General features: G+C 48.3%; 2 protein-coding genes across 7 annotated transcripts in view; both read left to right on the top strand.

The window, feature by feature from the left end:
- Positions 1-412: 412 nt before the first annotated feature.
- On the top strand, positions 413-12,171 carry LOC311112761 (breast cancer anti-estrogen resistance protein 1-like). Of its 2 annotated transcripts, XM_084155899.1 has the most exons (8): positions 413-664; positions 3,634-4,989; positions 5,153-5,272; positions 6,011-6,940; positions 8,362-8,436; positions 9,130-9,387; positions 9,706-9,931; positions 10,098-12,171. In XM_084155899.1, the coding sequence occupies exons 1-7, from the start codon at positions 653-655 to the stop codon at positions 9,886-9,888; spliced, it is 2,934 nt and encodes a 977-aa protein (XP_084012025.1). In that variant the 5' UTR covers positions 413-652; the 3' UTR covers positions 9,889-9,931; positions 10,098-12,171. The 2 variants fall into 2 exon arrangements, with proteins under 2 accessions (XP_084012025.1, XP_084012024.1); XM_084155898.1 differs by having other exon boundaries at positions 9,706-12,171.
- Positions 12,172-12,465: 294 nt separating this feature from the next.
- Positions 12,466-19,781, top strand: part of LOC311112853 (uncharacterized protein) — a gene marked incomplete at its 5' end in the record, with an annotated part of 30,426 nt that continues 23,110 nt past the window's right edge. For 2 of the 5 annotated variants that reach the window (XM_084155984.1, XM_084155986.1), the window contains 6 exons: positions 12,466-12,619; positions 14,082-14,147; positions 14,462-14,573; positions 15,693-15,790; positions 15,980-18,031; positions 18,498-18,574. In XM_084155984.1, coding sequence (XP_084012110.1) covers positions 12,485-12,619; positions 14,082-14,147; positions 14,462-14,573; positions 15,693-15,790; positions 15,980-18,031; positions 18,498-18,574 — 2,540 coding nt within the window. Of the gene's footprint in view, positions 12,620-13,702; positions 13,847-14,081; positions 14,148-14,461; positions 14,574-15,692; positions 15,791-15,979; positions 18,032-18,497; positions 18,575-19,781 lie in introns of those variants that run through there. The other 3 variants (XM_084155987.1, XM_084155985.1, XM_084155988.1) reach the window with 3 other exon arrangements.

The raw sequence follows: 19,781 nt of genomic DNA on the forward strand, positions 1-19,781 counted from the left end.
CACTGTGATTTTAATGGCCTGATTTCTATAGGTAAATTATTCCAGTCAGTTGGGCCTTTTTATCTGAAAGATCATACTCCAACCTCATGATGTTCCCTTGGAATTTGTAGTTGCTGATGTTGTCGAAGGAGTAGTGTGAGTCTTATAAATCATGGGTGTGTGACCACAACATGGGACATGGTAAAAATACTGAAGTTATGAATTGGCTATAGATAAGTGATAGACATTGACATAATCTAAGAATCTAGACTTGTATGTTGTTTACAAAGTGACAGAACAACACTAACGATTTTATCATCATTTCCCTGACTAGGATTCTCCTTCAGTGTAATATGATGATGACATCACAATCTGGCCGAACTGGCTTTTCTAAGTTTCATCTCAAGAACAGTCAACAACACTGAGCCAAGAAGAAGCAGTTCAATCATGCCCTCAACACAGAACAACCCTATGGGCTTTGGTGAGCGAAGAAGGCAGGACATCTCGCAGCCTTGAATGAGGCTGGTGGTGTTGCCCTTGAACACAACTCAGATCGTGTGTTTGGACTCCGCAGCAATCCACAGTTCACCTCTTGGTTATAGATGGAGGACCCTGTCTGTTTGTGAGCCTGACCCAACATTCTGACAGGAGCACTGTCTGAGGAAGAGCAAACATGTCCCTCTCTGTGAGTACCAATCGTGTGTGTGTTTGCCTGTGAGTGTGTGTGTATGTGCATGTCTGTGTGACGTGGGTGGGTGTGAGTGTGCGTGCGCACACTTTTTGTATGAGAGATGGTGGGTAAAGCGGGCACTGATGAAAGGAGCCCAACTGGTGACATGGCACTATACAGTGGGGGGAAAAAATGTATTTAGTCAGCCACCAATTGTGCAAGTTCTCCCACTTAAAAAGATGAGAGAGGCCTGTAATTTTCATCATAGGTACACGTCAACTATGACAGACAAAATGAGAAAATAAAATCCAGAAAATCACATTGTAGGATTTTTAATGAATTTATTTGCAAATTATGGTGGAAAATAAGTATTTGGTCACCTACAAACAAGCAAGATTTCTGGCTCTCACAGACCTGTAACTTCTTCTTTAAGAGGCTCCTCTGTCCTCCACTCGTTACCTGTATTAATGGCACCTGTTTGAACTTATCAGTATAAAAGACACCTGTCCACAACCTCAAACAGTCACACTCCAAACTCCACTATGGCCAAGACCAAAGAGCTGTCAAAGGACACAAGAAACAAAATTGTAGACCTGCACCAGGCTGGGAAGACTGAATCTGCAATAGGTAAGCAGCTTGGTTTGAAGAAATCAACTGTGGGAGCAATTATTAGGAAATGGAAGACATACAAGACCACTGATAATCTCCCTCGATCTGGGGCTCCACGCAAGATCTCACCCTGTGGGGTCAAAATGATCACAAGAACGGTGAGCAAAAATCCCAGAACCACACGGGGGGACCTAGTGAATGACCTGCAGAGAGCTGGGACCAAAGTAACAAAGCCTACCATCAGTAACACACTACGCCGCCAGGGACTCAAATCCTGCAGTGCCAGACGTGTCCCCCTGCTTAAGCCAGTACATGTCCAGGCCCGTCTGAAGTTTGCTAGAGTGCATTTGGATGATCCAGAAGAGGATTGGGAGAATGTCATATGGTCAGATGAAACCAAAATAGAACTTTTTGGTAAAAACTCAACTCGTCGTGTTTGGAGGACAAAGAATGCTGAGTTGCATCCAAAGAACACAATACCTACTGTGAAGCATGGGGGTGGAAACATCATGCTTTGGGGCTGTTTTTCTGCAAAGGGACCAGGACGACTGATCCGTGTAAAGGAAAGAATGAATGGGGCCATGTATCGTGAGATTTTGAGTGAAAACCTCCTTCCATCAGCAAGGGCATTGAAGATGAAACGTGGCTGGGTCTTTCAGCATGACAATGATCCCAAACACACCGCCCGGGCAACGAAGGAGTGGGTTCGTAAGAAGTATTTCAAGGTCCTGGAGTGGCCTAGCCAGTCTCCAGATCTCAACCCCATAGAAAATCTTTGGAGGGAGTTGAAAGTCCGTGTTGCCCAGCGACAGCCCCAAAAAATCACTACTCTAGAGGAATGGGCCAAAATACCAGCAACAGTGTGTGAAAACCTTGTGAAGACTTACAGAAAACGTTTGACCTGTGTCATTGCCAACAAAGGGTATATAACAAAGTATTGAGAAACTTTTGTTATTGACCAAATACTTATTTTCCACCATAATTTGCAAATAAATTCATAAAAAATCCTACAATGTGATTTTCTGGATTTTTTTTTCTCATTTTGTCTGTCATAGTTGACGTGTACCTATGATGAAAATTACAGGCCTCTCTCATCTTTTTAAGTGGGAGAACTTGCACAATTGGTGGCTGACTACTTTTCCCCACTGTAGTTATTTTTCAAACCAGGGCCGTGTTTGAATACTTCAAAAATGCATCATCCTTCTTTGGGAGAATCACTGATATGACATAACTGGATCGGTGAAAGGCCATTGGCTGAAGTGAACCTTTTTGTTGTCCCTATCCAATACTCTCAAATCAGTGATTACATCATTCAGGGAAGGCAGGGAATGAAGGATGTGGTTTTTAAGTAATTTAACATTGCCCTGGCTTCCATCCACTTGCGCTGCTGTTTCCAGCAGTGACGTTTCCGAGTAGAGCTCCTAGCTCTGGGTGGTGTTCAGTAGTGCAAACCGTAGCAAAACATTTTGCAACTGAAAACAAAACATTGTGTTCTAATAGGACAAGATCGGACACTTAATTTTTTTTGGAAGATATTTCTTTCCTACTGAACGCAGCCCAGGGCTCAGCTTGTTGTCTCTATAGCCAATCCCCAGGGGGTTAGGGTTTTGAAAAGGAGAAGAAGAGAGGAGGGCCAAGGGACGGCAATTAAACCCCAAACTAGGGACAGATGTTGCCCCCCTTCCCCCTTCCCTCCCTCTCTCGCTCCCTCCATCCCTCTCGTTTCTCATTACCATTTACTCCTCTTGTCTTTTAAATCATTCCTCCCTCCTCTGACTGTCTTTCTACTCACCCTATAATTACTGTGTGCAGTAACTAAGTATACAGTGATTCAGCACTTATATCAGTATGATGGGACTTTGAATGCTCTGAATGTTCTCTCTCTCTCTCAATTCAATTCAATTTAAGGGCTTTATTGGTATGTTAACATTGCCAAAGCAAGTGAAGTAGATAGTAAACAAAAGTGAAATAAACAATAAATATTAACAGCACTCTCTCTCTCTCAGCACCACACTGTCTTTGTTTTTCTCCTCCTTCCTCATCTTTAGCTCTTCTATTCACTTACACTGTTATACAATCAGCTATTCTCAATCTCTTTTTTGGCGTCAAGTCAATGCATTTATCTGTGTGCAGTCCGGTCAGTATGTAGATGTATGCTTCCCAGTGTGATGTTAGACTGTCTCTGTGTGTGCATTCGTGTCATCAATGCCCCCGATGACTAGTGCCCAAAGTTTTAACTAGGAAAAACTCTGGATTAACGCTGTGATAGTAATGGGTGTTTGTGAATCTCTTATTTCTGAGTAATTACTGTGTCGTAAATTATTTCTGTGTTATATATTTTTCCTGTCCATGTCCCCCCCCACCCTCCCCCTCAGACGGTGCTGGCGAAGGCCCTGTTTGACAATGCAGCAGAGAGCCCTGAGGAGCTGGCCTTCCGGAAGGGGGACATCCTGATGGTTCTAGAACAGGAACAGGGAGGGGGTCCTGGCTGGTGGCTCTGCTCCCTCCACGGGCGCCAGGGCATTGCACCCGCCAACCGCCTCCGCCTCCTCCACACTGCCCTGGGGTCGGACCCCCGACCCCCCAGCGAAGACTCTGTGTACCTGGGGGAGGCCCTGTACCAGAGCCCAGGGGCGGTGCCTGTCGCCTCTAGACCAGGGGTGCTCCGGCAGGCCGAGGTAGGGGGTCGCCCCCGTTCCCGCTCCAGCTCTGGCACACGCCCCCTACCCGATTGGGACGTGGGGGTGACAGGGCGCCCGCGCTCGCCCTCCCTCCGAGGCAGAGATACAGACTCAGCCGGGACACTTTACCAGACCCCCTCCACCCCCACGCCTCTTGGGCCCCACTACCACAGAGCACCAGGGGGTCTGGCTGGAGCCCCTGGCCCAGAGAATGTCTACCTGGCCCCCAGTGGGATGCCCCGGGCGGTGGGTCTAGCTCCAGAGAGGCCAGAGGACAACACCTACCTGGTCCCCAGGGAGACCGTAGCGGCCGTAGGCCACTCTGATGGCTGTTACCTTGTCCCCAAAGGTACTGTACTGCCCAGCGAGGAGGTCTACCAGACCCCCACAGGAGGGGCAGCAGGGGTGGCCGTGGTGACCCAGGTCACCCCCATCAGTACCAGGATCCTGGAGGCTCAGAGCCTCACCCCTTCACAGGTTAATGGGGGTGGGGGGGCCCCCCTCAAGCCCCTCACCCCTCAATCCAAACTGGCACAGGACACCCCTGGAATGATGTACCAGACCCCCACCGCTGTGGGAGCAGGGATTCTCAGGACTCCACCCGTCCCTGCACTGGGATCCCCCAAACCTCAGCTGAAAGGCGTGACCCCCAAAACCCCAGGGACCCCCAGAGGTCAGGGGGGTGTACCCTCCACCCCTCCCATCGCCAGGGGGAAGCTAGCTCCGGCTACCCCCCTCAGGGGGTCTCCATTGCTGGCCAGACCAGGACAGGGACAAGGCAGAGTGCCCAGGTCACCAAACTTTGCCCGTAAGCCCCCTCCTCCAGCCCCTCCAGTGAGGGGGGTCACCAGAAAAGAGTTGCCCCAGTCTGGAGCCCCTGTATCCACCTCTAAGCCTGCCCTCTCCACTCCCCAGTCCACTCCTGTACCCTTGCAGCAGAAGAGCAAAGATGGAAGGATGACGTCGGATGAAAAGAAGAAGAATGGGCAGAATAAGAAAGGAGAGGACAGAGCGTATGCAGATCCTGATGACGAGAACCTCAATGAACAGGTGAGCGAGAAAGACAATCTCTTGTCATGATTAGGTCCCAGAGTTTTCCCCCGTCAAGTCATGTAGTCAGGAAAAACTCCAACCCTAGTTAACCAATGTGAACCAAATAGCTGACATTGTGACCTTGTGCTTATAACCTGCTGTCTTGTGCCTGGTCTACTAGGTGTATGATACTCCTCCCAGCAGTAGGTGGCAGCGGCCAGCCCCAGCAGCGTTGTGTGACGATGAGAACATCTACAACACCCCCCGCTCCCTCCCCCCACACACTGACCTAGAGTCAGAGGTCAGTCAGGATTCTTCCTCTACAGTGCAGACACCATCTCTCTCCTCCTCTCACTCCCTCTCTTTTTTCTCCCTCCTCTCTCTAACTCCATGTTTCTCTCTCTCCCTCTCCTCCCTTTCCCCCCTCAGCTCGCAACCTTCCCTCACCTGTTCTTCCCTCCCTCACTCACCCACTCTTTCTCTCACTCCCCCTCTTTCTCTCTAGGCTCAACTTTCCTTCACCTGTTCCTTCCCCCTCCCCCCCCCCCCTCCCTCTCTCTGTCGGTCTTTCTCTCTCTGCCACACCTGTTTCTCTGTCGGCTGCACCCAGTCTGTCTGCTCTGAATACTGCTGTTGCTATTTTCTCCCAGTCACACCCAGCTGTCTATACCGCAGTGGGAATGTAATGGCCAGGCTATACAGTCTCCTCCTAGTTTCTCCTCCCCCTCTGTTCCTCTAGAAAGTACATGCAAAACAAATAGTACTACTGAATAGGAGCTTAGAATGACTTGAAGAACAATAACGGTAATAATAGACTTGCTATGCGCAATTGACCCACATTGTCCTGTGCAATGATCTTGGTGCACTTTACAGTGGTGCTTTAGACATTATTTTGTCTAACTGAGCAATTGGTGTCTGGGCCAGGGGGCAAAACAGAAAGCAATATCCAAGAGGAAAGTAAATATTTATTTTCTTTCTCCATTTCTCTCTCTCTCCCTCCCTCCCTCCCTTTGTCTTTATCTCCATTACTCTCTTTCAGGTGTACAATGTTCCCACCATAATACTCAACACGTCATCAGAGGAGGACGTTTACAGCATTCCCACACTTCCTGGCCTACACCTGGCCCCGGGGGACATGACCACCATCATCCCTCTGGAGGAGACTGAGCATGGCCAGGTCTACTCTTTCCCCGGCCCAGGGAAGAGAGCTCCGCTGGGGCTGGGTGAGGGCAGCGACCCGGGCTCCACCTCCGAGTCGGACTGTGGCATCTACAACATGCCTGCTCTCACCCTGGACGTCCTGCCCTCTTCGGCGATGTCGACGTCATCTTCCACACATAGGTTGTCTGTATCCAGTAATGGGTCTGGTGACGTCCAATGGAGAACCTCGCTTTCCAGCCTCGTCCAATCGGTGCTGAGCTCTGCCTCGGGTACACCTGCCTCCTCAAGGGACCTGGCCACCTCATTGGCTGAGATCCTGTCCATCTGGAAGTTGAGTCAACCCAGCGAGGTCCCTCCCCCTCTCCAACAGGCTTGGGCCCGCCTCTCAGACTTACTTCCTGCTTTGTCCGCCGGTGGCCACGCCCCACCGTCAGACACCCTGCTCTCTATGGTCCAACGGGCGCTGGAGGACTCCACCATCCTGTTACAGACCCAGGGGCGGCCCCGCCTCCCTTCCCAGGATTCCCTCTCCCGGAGACCCCTACCAGCCCTTCCCGTAGCTGAGGTCAAACCCATAGGGAGTGGTATGGGACCACGCAAGAGTAGCTGGATCCAGGAGAGACCTTTACCCCCGACCCCGCAGCCAGCATTCCCCCTGTCCCCCGCACAACCCTCCATTACCATGTCCATTACGGTAGGGCATAGCGATGGAGAGGAGGAGATGGGGAACGAGTACGCAGGGATAGGTCTGACTCCCGCCCCGGCACCACTTCCTGTGGGAGACAGTGTGGGATACGTGAAACTGCAGGTCAGTCTTCAGTCTGCTTGTTACGATGGCTTTTGTTTCTCTCTCACCTCTCCCTTGCTGGCACATATTTTACATTGTGTTTTAGGGGGATTTCAGGATTTTACAACTCAAGGTTAGATAGATCCTCACACTGAAAGCATTCTATGGGCCAGCAGAAACTGTAATAGTTGCCATAGCTGTGTCTAAAGTGTTGTATCTACATTATATATACAAAAGTATGTGGACACCCCTTCAAATTAGTGGATTCTGCCATTTCAGCCACACCCGTTGCTGACAGATGTATAAAATCGAGCACACAGCCATGCGATCTCCATAGACATACATTGACAGTAGAATGGCCTTACTAAAGAGCTTAGTGACTTTCAACGTGGCACCGTCATAGGATGCCACCTTTCCAACAAGTCAGTTTGTCAAATGTATGCCCTGCTAGAGCTGCCCCGGTCAACTGTAAGTGCTGTTATTGTGAAGTGGAATTGTCTAGGAGCAACAGCGGCTCAGTCGCGAAGTGGAAGGCCACACAAACTCACAAAACGGGACCGCCGAGTGCTGAAGCACATAGCAACACTCACTATCGAGTTCCAAACTGCCTCTGGAAGCAACGTCAGCACAATAACTGTTCGTCGGGAGCTTCATGAAATGGGTTTCCATGGCCGAGCAGCCGCACACAAGCCTAAGATCATCATGCGCAATGCCAAGCGTCAGCTGGAGTGGTGGAAAGCTCGCCGCCATTGGACTCTGGAGCAGTGGAAACACGTTCTCTGGAGTGATGAATCACGCTTCACAATCTGGCAGTCCAACGGACAAATCTGGGTTTGGCGGATGCCAGGAGAACGCTACCTGCCCCAATGCATAGTGCCAACTGTAAAGTTTGGTGGAGGAGAAATAATGGTCTGGGGCTGTTTTCATGGTTCGGGCTAGGCCCCTTAGTTCCAGTGAAGGGAAATCTTAACACTACAGCATACAATGACATTCTAGACGATTCTGTGCTTCCAACTTTGTATCAACAGTTTGGGGAAGGCCCTTTCCTGTTTCAGCATGACAATGCCCCCGTGCACAAATCGAGATCAATACAGAAATGGTTTGTCGAGATCAGTGTGGAAGAACTTGACTGGCCTGCACAGAGCCCTTACCTCAACCCCATCAAACACATTTCTCTGGAGTGGAACTGCGACTGGGAGCCAGGCCTAATCGCCCAACATCAGTGCCTGACCTTACTAATGCTCTGGTGGCTGAATGGAAGCAGTCCCCGCAGCAATGTTCCAACATCTAGTGGAAAGCCTTCCCATAAGAGTGGAGGCTGTTATAGCAGCAAAGGGGGGACCAACTCCATATTAATGCTCATGATTTTGTAATGAGATGTTCGACGAGCAGGTGTCCACATACTTTTGGTGATGTAGTGTATGTTCACCTTTCCTCCGCAGGGAAAGCCAGAGCCTCCCTCAGATGCCCAGACAGAGAATGGGTCAAACCAGACTGTCCACACCACAGAGCCTAGGGTAAATAACACACACACACTCATTCTCACATCTTACGCTCCCAATTGTCACACACATGCTTGTCATTCTCACACACTTTGTTTTTACACCAATCACCACGCACATACACACACTCTCATCCTCTCACATTTTCACACCACATACACACACTCTCACATCTTCACACCACATACACAAACTATGGCCTCAGCTTAATGATTGATTCCCTCTGTGTATTTACTGATGAGCTTTCTCTGTCCTTCAGTCCAGTGAGTCAACATTGATCTACCTTACTGTAGGTTACATTGACAGTAAATCTGCTCTCTGTACTTTATCCAGTTTCAACCTGCCTGGATCAACTCAACTTGTTTACCATAACAGTATCTCTATCTTCATCTCAATGTCTCTTTTGCTTCTCTCTATCTTTTCCCTCTATCTTTCTCTAAATTTTTCTCCCAGAGTCTGCATTTTTGTAGGCTTAGGTTGCGTCAACTTGTGTCATAGCCACACAACAAGAGGTCATCTGTGATTCTAAGTATTTGACATAATAGACAATGGGGGCCCATGGCACAATACATGGCAGTTCCATAAGTGACAATGTTCATCCCCGCCATTACAATGGTGGCCCTATCTCACTGCATCTCTCTCTCTCTCTCTCCCCACTATGTCTCTCGCTCTCCCCATTTCTAACTCTCTCTGTCTCTCTCTCTCCAGTTGAGCCCCTCCCCTCCTCTGCCCATCTCTCTCTCTCTGGAGGACTCTGAGCTGCTGTCCTTCTATTCGTCTCAGAGCCTGTCCCACCTCTCCTGTCTGGCCGACTCCATCGACGTGCTCTTCAACAGTGTGCAGGGGAACCAGCCGCCCCGCGTCTTTGTTTCCCGGGGGAAGAGTTTGATCGTGACGGCGCACAAGCTGGTGTTCATCGGGGACACGCTCTCCCGCCTCCTGACCTCTCCTGACCTCAGGGCAAAGGTCAGCACACATTTCATGCCAAAATGACACGGTCGTGACTTGTGTTCAAAAGGGCACACTGTAGCAAAACAGAAAAATAAAATGTATGTTTCTCATAGGGCAAGTTTAGGTAGTCTAGTCCCTACCTGTTGCAGTCTGTTTTCTTCCATTCTATGCCTAATGAACACAACCCTGTATTTCATTCCAAATGTAGGGTTCGATACGATAGTCAAACATAAAGAACAGCTTGCAGCAGAATTCATTTGAGATTTAGGTCAAGGTGAAAGGGATTAAGGACATTTAGGTAAGATATCTATTTTTGTCTTTCTCTCTCCGTAGGTTACAACCTCAGGTGGGCGTCTGTGTCAGGCCCTGAAGGCTGTCGTTGTGGCGACAAAGGGGGCAGCACAAAACTATCCATCTGTCTCTGCCACCCAGGAAATGGTGGACCGCGTGGCCGAGCTGTCCCAGCATGCCGCAGGATTCTCCAGCCTGCTACAGCGCCTCACAGAGATATCTTGACGATGTTTCTTCAACTTCTTTTCTTGAAATGCCTTAGTTCAGGGTTTCCCAAACTTGGTCCTTGGGACCCCAAGGCGTACACGCTTTGGTTTTTGCCCTAGCACTACACAGCTGATTCAAATAATCAACTAATCATCAAGCTTTGATCATTTGAATTAGCTGTGTAGTGTTGGGCAAAAACCAAAACGTGTACGCCTTGGGGTCCCAAGGACCAAGTTTGGGAAACGCTGCCTTAATAGTTGTTTCAATGTGTTATCTTTTTAATTGAACGGTTTGACATTGGAAGTAAGTGATGTGATTTTCAGTGCGGAAAGAAGAACTGAGATATGTGCCTCACATTTGTTATCGAGTTAGATTTTGTGTGTGTGTTGGTTGGGCTTTGTTTGTTTTTATACTTACTGACTTCTGTGCTGTTAGTATCAACATCCAAGCACAGTTGTCTCGTTGTGTGTCCTGATAACTTATTTGATTGATGGATGTTTGGTTTTGCTCATGTTTGAACCAGGTTTGTGACATTGAGTGTCCCTTGTGGGCTACCGTATTATGGGAGACAGCCTAGTTCTGGTCAGTTGCCATATGTTTCTCCTCCTTTGACATAACCATTTGTTTTCTTATCTTTGCATCCTTATTTATTGTAAGTAACTCTCCATCCCCCTCTCCAAAAATAGCAAGTGAGCCTCACATCCTGTTTGTTGAGATGGAGGAGAACAGGGAGAACTTGATGAAGGTGCAGGTGGTGGGTCTGTATATAAATGCTGTGGCAGCATTACTGTGTGTTTCTGCCTGGTGTTGCATTGGAGATTGTGTAAAACAACACTTTTATTATCCATAGGATGTTGACCATAGGAGCTTGCAAGATGGCACAAACCAACCTGGGACCAGGCTACTCTTTTACCCCTTCAGTTTCCTACCTTGTAGTCTGGAAGAGAGGGATTGGAAAGCGATTCAGATTGGTTTAAAGTAACCTGTTGTTGAAATGGCGCAAGAGCGGGCTCAGTCAGGGATGTTCTTTCCCACGGTTGGGCCATTGAGAGGGAAAAACCTGTATGCCAACTTTTACCTGTCTACACCTGTCTCGCTTTTCATTTCTCACTTTCTTTCCTCTCGATTTCTCACACATTACACCTTTAGTCACACACCACAGTCCCTTGGATGTTGTCAAAAGGACGAGAAAGAAAGGGTTGTCTTTTGTTTTCTCTATGCAGGTAGCTCCCAGACAGACATGCTGGTTTACTGTTGCCTGTGCCTGTCTGTGTTTTTCTATTCAACTCTATTGTCAGTCAGAGCTTGTGAGGCGTCCATAGCAGACGTGTGGGTTGCAGACTTGCCAAATGGGGTATTTCTGTAGTGCATGTGTATCTCCATAAAGTTCATCTTTGTCACCATCTCCCTGCTTCAGTCAATGTTTAAATTAATCTTCGGTGCCCAAACATTGCCTCCTGTTTCGCTCCTACCTGTCTAGTTCCCTGTAGCCTCTGATCGGCTAGGTGGAAGTATCACCATATTGCTTCTTGGGCTACTCTTACCCAATCCTCTCAGATCCTAATAAGTGCATAGGGGGCTAGGGGTTGATTGGGGCGCAGGCTTCTAGGTTTTCCTATTGTTGAAAGACACTAATCGCACCCTGCAAAGTCAATGCTGCCACCCTCCCTATTATTGCTGTCTGACTCTATGCATCAGTGGTATGTTGTTGATAGGAGGGTCAAATTAACAAAAATGCATCAGTGCCAAAAAAAGTACTAAGTAGCTTCGCCAAGCTCTGGTGTTTTGCCTTTGAGCTCCACCTAGTGGAAGGAAGCAGTGTTTCTACAGAATGCCTGCCTTCAGTCAAAGCCGGAAGGCCTAATAATAGAAAAGCATCGTCATAATTAATAACATTGTATTTATTGATCTATTTTGTTCAAGTGGCTTTGTGATCTGCATGGCTTTAAGTTGCTTTATTTGTTGTATATGCACACATTTAACCAGGGACGTTTTCACCTCACACCGTGAATTCAATTTTACTACAATAATGTTTCAAAAGAACAAACGGAGAAGAGCAGTTAGTTTGATTAAGCTAGAATTGTATTTTGTCTTTTTTTGTACCAGAATGTATTTTTGAAAGCTTTTCGTTTTGTAATCATGTTTTACACTAAAGTGAATTTGTTGGGATTGACTCCATGGCTAAATAAGGCATATGGATCTATCCAGTCTACACTTCATGTAAGTTGAACACTACAATGATGACGGTCATTATGACTCTGTTCCGTTTTAAAATGCACAAATACATTTTTTACAATTACATTGTTCTGTCTTGATGTGGATTATTTCTGCTAAAAGTATCTAATGTATTTTAAAATGGTTTTTCACTTTGTTAGTGAAGCATCTTACTTTTTTAATTGGTCCATGTTTTGTAGTCCTTTTTTCTGACATGATACTGTGCACTGTCTGGAAAGGGCGTCAGACACTCACATGGTTAAGTAAAGTTAAATCATGAGAGTTGTAGGTTAGCACGGTATCGGCTTGTAACTACAGTAGGAAAGTCTCCACCCCCTCCGGAGATTGCCAAACTGTGACGTAGCGACGCCTGTTGGAGCTTCAGCGAAAGGAAAGCAAAATGGCGGATGAAGATGTTACGCTGGATGGTAAACCGCTACAATCCCTACGTGTGGCGGATTTGAAAGCCGCTTTGGAGCATCGACACCTCCCTAAAAGCGGGGCGAAAAATGCGCTCGTTAAGCGACTAAAAGGGGTAAGTTTGGCGCCGGTTATTGCTTCTACGGACAAGCTGGTCAAGTTCAGCAGGAGGCGAGAGTGGATTTATAGGCCGTGTGTCGGTGGTTCGGGAGCGGGAATGCATAATATTAGGCACTCATACGCGTGCGGAGGATTTCAGGTCTGGCAAATGATCCATCGGTATGTTAAAATACGTCGAACCAATTGTAGAACTATATATTGTGTGGTGCAACACTCTTCAAAGTTGATATGTGTTGCACGGACCGAACTGAAGGCCCAACCGGAGTGTGTTTATGCTAGCGAACTAACCAGCAGCAGTCCCTCTCTCGTCGGGCCCGCGCTCTGTGTGAGTGAGAGGAAAAGGGGGCAGGGTGATTGTGTACGCGCCTGCCCATATGCGCCGTTTACAGTAACAGTAGCTCGCTAGCTACGTAGTTAGCTTAGTAAGGCAAACATATTTAGGAGATAATTAACGTGAAGTTGCTTTTATTTTTCTCTTCAATTAGCTAGCTATATTATTACCTAGTTACATTTTCCTTAACAATACCGCCAATGAAAAACATTAGGTTTCAAGCAAGCTAGTGCTGAATATTAATTTGCACACCACCATTAGAAAATTGATTTCCCAATTGCATTATAATTGCCTCATAAGTGTGATAACTTAATTGCACACAATGCTCAGCAATCACAAATAATTGCATAAATTATAACTACCCGTTTTTTAATCAGCCATGCAGTTTACTTTGCGTGTATAATGGTCTATATCCTGTGTGTGAAAATGGGCTATTCTTCCGCATTTCCAATCGAATGCAAGCTGAAGGTTTGCAAAATGTCAGTGGAAGGGCAATCGAAACTGGCTGGCACTCTAACCTCAATGACCGGAGTCGATTTGGATCATTACCCAATGATGCCCCTCCTTCTATGCAACTGACCAACGAACGATTCATTTATAATAATAATAATAATTGGTCATTTAGCAGACGCTCTTATCCAGAGCGACTTACATTTCGCTTCTACGTTCCGTATTTAGCCTATATGGAATAAAAACGGGTCTGTTCATTAGAAGAGAATCTCCATACAGAGGGCAGGACAGAGAGAGTGTTTCAGAGACCCTGCTCCCGACCACTATGACGACGTTTTGGGCATCACTTGCAGCTGGAGTTGAATGGGAACAAGGGCTTGTTGTCCTGTCTAGGATGCTACATTTGTTGAATGATTTCATCTATGTGCCTGTAATCATTCGGTTAGTTTTGCTACGGACTGTCTATATTGCTATTATTATTATTTTCTCTCCTATGATGATCCCGCCATGCTAATACTGATGCACCAGACTGGCAGTGTGTCTCTCTGGGTGCAAGTGAGTTAAACTCACCTTCTCATACTGACTGGGTCAGTGTGTGCTGAGGAGAATGAACAAATAGCTCTTATTAACCTGCATTTCTTATGTGTTTTAACCGGTATTTTGGTCGCTGTTTCAGGCTCTGATGTTGGAGAATGTTAAGAGGACCTCCACTTCCCACATTGGGCTCCAGCCCAACTCCCAGGTAAAAGCAATACACTACTGGTTGGAGAGTCGACACTAGATGTAGAGACAATGTTATGGAGGTTACCTGATTTAAATGTCAGTCATCTGTGTGTTTCAGACCAGATATGTATTTTTTTACCCTCAAATGAATTCGAAAATATTTCTACCTGTATTGTTAAATGCACAAAGGTGATCATTTTACCCCCCTCCTGATTGTGTGTCTATCGTTTTAGATTGGGGTGAAGATGAGTCCTGTATCATTAAAACGCACATATAGCCTAGTCTTTCCCTTCCGGTTTTCTAATGTTGTGACTATATCCCCTGTGTGTTCAGATTGGGGAGGAGATGAGCCAGAACAGCTTTATAAAGCAGTACCTGGCCCAGCAGCAAGAGCTCCTCCGCCAGAGGCTGGAGAGAGAGGCCCGGGAGGCGGCCGAGGCCGATGGTAAGACACCCACAACCAGGCTTTAATAGCCACACTAGCACACTACTTAGCACGGAATGCTAGTGTCGAGTGGACATTGGACCATAGTCTGTTCCAATATCCACACTGAAGCAATGTTTTGCGCATGCATTGTAAGTGGTATGCTAGTGTGGACATAGAGGCAGACTTGAACTACATCTGAACAATGTACGATGGCCCTATAGCTTAGTGCAGTTAACAACTGTAGAGTGATACCAGTGGCACTATATGAATGGAGGGCAGTTAGCTGAGTGCCATTCACGTCTGCATATAAACCGTGGCCTTATAGCTGAGAGCATTTCTCATCTGCATATATGGCTAGTGGGCCCATCTCAGGCCTCTTGCACCATGTAATGTCCCCAAGTCCTTATTGTCTCCAATGATGATCCCGCCATGCTAATACTGATGCACCAGACTGACAGTGTGTCTCTCTGGGTGCAAGTGAGTTAAACTCACCTTCTCATACTGACTGGGTCAGTGTGGGCTGAGGAGAACTGCTAGAAATTAACCACAATACCCACTTTAATATATTTTATTATTTTACCCGAAAGGGTACTAACACAACTTCTGTGTCTTTATTTATTAAATTGAACCTTTATTTATTAAATTGAACCTTTATTTAACAAGGCAAGTCAATTAAGAACAAATTCTTATTTACAATGACGGCCTACCAAGAGGCCTCTTGCGTGGATGGGGGCTGGGATTAAAAATAAAAATGTAGGACAAAACACACATTACGACAAGAGACACCACAACACTACATAAAGAGAGACCTAAGACAACACAGCATAGCAGCAACAACACGGTAGCAACACAACATGGCAGCAGCACAACATGGTACAAACATTGTTAGGCACAGACAACAGCACAAAGGTAGAGACAGCAGTACGTCACACGAAGCAGCCACAAGTGTCAGTAAGAGTGTCCATGATTGAGTCTTTGAATGTAGAGATGGAGATAAAACTGTCCAGTTTAAATTATTTGTATATACCAGGTTATTTCAGGTATGTTGAGTGAGCTGTCTTTCTTGTTCTCTCCAATTGAGTTGTAGTGCAGAGTCTGAGTTCTGACCCCTGACCTCTATCCTCTGTTTCTCCTCAGCAGGGGAAACAGGCCCTGAGGAGGAGGAGGAGGAGGATGAGGAGGAGGAGGAGCACACAGAGCAGGGCAACGACAGCGCTTCCTACCACCCTGACAAGGTCAGTAACACACACACACTCACACACACAGAGAAGCAGAAGATGCTCAAAAGCCAATCACATTCGAACGGTCCAAGATATATTTATTCTCCTATAAGTTCTGTTCTTTTTCATGTGTTCATATCAGCCTAGCTAACAGTCTCAATTTCTCTCTCTCTCTTTCCCCCAACCTCACCTCTCACACCCCAGCATCGCCCCATGCCCTCCCAGCCCCCACTGACCCGGGCAGAGGAAGAGGGAGGAGGTGAAGGAGGGCCAATGATGATGGGAATGATGTCCCAGGTTATGGGCAAAGGGATGATGACTCGCAGACCACACTTTGGCCCAGGCTCCGTGCCCCAGGAGTCCCCTGGAGGTCCTGGATCCTGGATGCAGCAGCGTCCCTCCCTCCGCCACGAGGAGCCCACCACCCCCTCCCCTCCCCGCGCTGTGGCCTCCCTGTCCGTGCGTGTCCTGGGGGACCCCGAGCGCCAGGGCCTGCCACCCTCCATGCCCCCCCGCACCCAGGCCCAGGAGAAGGAAGGCACTGCCCCGGCGGATGACGACCGACCCGCCCACTATGTGCTCCACCTCAGCCGCTCCGCCCGGGCAGCAGCCGGCGCCGGGGGTAACCGCGTCCAGGAAGACAGCGATGAAGATGATGACAGCAGTGAGGAGGATGAAGATGAGTGGGGACCTGCAGCGGGGGCAAGGAGAGGGGTCGGTGGCGGAGGAAGAGGAGGAGGACGTTCCCCTCCCCCCCAGCCCCAGGAGCCTTCCCCCAGCGTCCCAGCGGGCCGAGAGCGGTCCAGACGCAAGCTCCAGCCTCCGCAACATATCCCCCCTCAGCAGGTAGTACACCAACCACCCATGCAGCTCCGCCAGCCCACTCCGCCCCCCTCTCCACCCCCAGAGCTCTCCTTCCCCCTCCCCGACACCCCCAAGCAGAGCCCGCCCGACATGGCTGAGGAGCCAGAAAGAGCAGGGGCTGGGGTGGCCGTCCGCTCCCCTCCAGGTGGCCTCCAGAGGCAGGACTCCGACTCCAGCTCCCGCTCCAGCAGCCCAGAGCCCCTGGCCCAGCGGCGGCCCGGACCCCTCTCCCTGCTCGCCCGCAAGATGGCTTCCGAGGGAGCGTTCGGAAAGAGTGGTGAGGGTGCCTCAGACGGCCACACAGGTCCTGGTGGGGAGTCTTCCGGACCAGGAGATGGAGGTAGCAGCATCCCAGGAGCAGGACCGGGGGTTGGGGTAGTCATGTTCCCTGGGGCTGCTATCACCCACACAGGAGGCAGCAGCGCAGCGCACTCCGGATCCGTCCCTGTAGCTGAGGTCCCTGCACCAGTGGCTATGTTTGGATCAGGAGCCCAGTCCCATCCTCGCTCTCTGGTGTCTGGAGCAGCTGTCCCCAGCATGACCCTCACCGCTGAGCCCCAGGGTCCATCTGGAGAGACGGCACAGAAGAGGATGGAGAAAGAGAAGAAGCAGGTGGAGAAGGAGAAACAGGAAGAGAAGGAGAGGGAGAGTTGCCTGCCGCCAGGGAAGCACAGACGTGACTTGATGTCTCTGTCTGCGTCCTCACAGTTTGGGTCTGGGGGGTCAGAGGTGCCTGCGGTGAACCAGGGGGACAGCCCGAAGAAGTCACCCTTCGGCAGGGACGAACCCCTCTCCTCCCCTCCCGGCTCAACCACCTGCCTGCCTGCCGTCGCCCCCAAGAAGCCCCGCATGTTCTCCGACACCTCATCCGGCTCCATGACGTCCCCTCCCAGACCTGGGCAGCAAGGGTCTGTGGTGGTGACCACCCCAGGGGGACCCCCTGAACCCCATGGTATATCTGTGAAACCGCTCAAACAGGGAGTCCTCGTCTCAGGGGCCCAGCAGCACACGGACAACACCATAGAGGTCACCTCACCGAACAAGGCGTCCGCGGAAAAGCCTGGAGGAGACGATGGGAAGATGGAGAAGGAGCGTGACAGCCAGGCAGAAAAGGGGACAGCGAAAGCCGGGGAGACCAGGAGAAGGGGACCTGAAGAGGCTGTTGAGGTTGAGCCCATGGGGCCTGTTCTGCCCCCCTCTTACCTAGGTAAGAGAGAAGAGGAGAAGAAGCGGAAGGAAGATGAGAGGAAGAAGGAAGAAGAGAGGTGCAGGCAGAGGAAGAGGGCGAGCAACAGGAGGTCATCCCCCACCAGCAGCGGCGACTCTTCCTCCGATTCTGGATCCTCTTCATCACGTTCCTCTGGCTCCAACTCCTCCCAGGACAAAAAAAAGGTTAGTGACTGGGTAATCCGGATGTCAAATCAATCTTTCTCTCTGCAATGACAAGCTACCATCACCCTTCAGTACTAGAGCAGTCTACACATTAGTCTCCGATGATGATCCCGCCATGCTAATACTGATGCACCAGACTGGCAGTGTGTCTCTCTGGGTGCAAGTGAGTTAAACTCACCTTCTCATACTGACTGGGTCAGTGTGGGCTGAGGAGAACTAGTGAAAGATGCTTCACCACCTGTGACATGCTTCTTTATATTATTGAACATAATAATTTAACATAATAACCCCTCTTCCCTCATACAATCCCAGCCATCTTTCTTGACATGCTTTTATTTGATCATATAAAAGGGGATTATTTTCCGGTACAGAAGTAGCTTCTTGCTTTTGTCTCTAACACAACACATTGATATTTTGCCATATATTGCCAATTGTCTGTCGTTTGCTCATTCTATTTGTTTGTCAGAAGTCTGGCCCTGGAAAAGGAAGACAGGATGAAAAGAGAAGACTGGAAAAGGGAGGAGAGAAGAAACAGTCTTCCAGGTCAGCCATAATACCATTTGAGTTGCTCTCACAACGCACACACTCCTCCTTGTTCTTTACAAATACACACCAGGATTTCCATTAGCCGGTAATAGCCGGATTTAGGCTGCTAAAAAAATGGAAAAGCCAGTCAATAAAATTGCCGCCGGCTAATTGTCCGGTAGAAGAAGAAAAATAATGCTTTTTAGCCTAGTCATTGTCAGTTAAGAACAAATTCTTGTTTACAATGACGGCCTACACCGGGAAAAAGCCGGACGACGCTGGGCCAATTGTGCGCCGCCCTATAGGATACCAGTTGATGGAAATACGTTTGACCGGTCATGATTATTGGTCTATGGGTCAATTTGCATAATTTAGTGGAATTAAATTGACGCATGTGTATATTCGTTATGTATCTTATTTATGACGCGCACAGCATACAGATACAGTCTTTTAGCGGAAAATCTGTCAGACATCACTTTTATAAGCCCAATCATTGCGCAACAATTCTAAATGCAATCATGTGTTCAAATGTTTTTTGGCCACGATTAAAGAGGTAATATTTGTATTTCTCAACTGGTAATTGAAGTGCGCTTCCCATTAGCCATTCAAATGCATAGGCAAAGAAGGCAGGCTTCATCAGTGCGTCACCTACCACTTTGTAATGAGCTGGAGGCGTTATGCATTTTGAAAGCATATAGCTGCTTAATTGTTTGAAACCTGAACATTTTACTACATATTATGAGGCATGTTTTACCTTGCTTCAAAGTAGCCTAGGCAAAATCCAACCCTGTCCGTGGAGGCAATTATTTTATAAAGACTTCCATATGCCATTGAAACCAGTAGCCCATTTCTCTCATGTTCTGTTGGTTTTCAACTTTCTTTCACTGTCCGGTAGCAAAATCCACATTCACGCGTAGCCTACTGCCTTGTGAACATTGCTGCGCTAATAATGTTAAGAAATAATAGTTGATCAACATTTTAGCTAAACAAAGCCTTTTATTTTGTAATTTAAATTTTTTTATCCTAGTCCTAACGGTTGTATGAATTTGGGAGCACCGTGGGTGGACGCCCTAATCAGGTTATGCACCCAATGCATATGGGTCTGAGAAATATACGGGTAAATTAAAATGCTGCCGGTCAAATGTCCAGCGCCACATTTTCATAACGGAAACCCTGACACACACACTTCACAAAACAAACCCTTGGTGAGCTGCTAATATTTGCA

The sequence above is a fragment of the Coregonus lavaretus genome (assembly GCF_964263955.1).
Source record: "Coregonus lavaretus genome assembly, chromosome: 39".
Lineage (NCBI taxonomy): Eukaryota > Metazoa > Chordata > Actinopteri > Salmoniformes > Salmonidae > Coregonus > Coregonus lavaretus.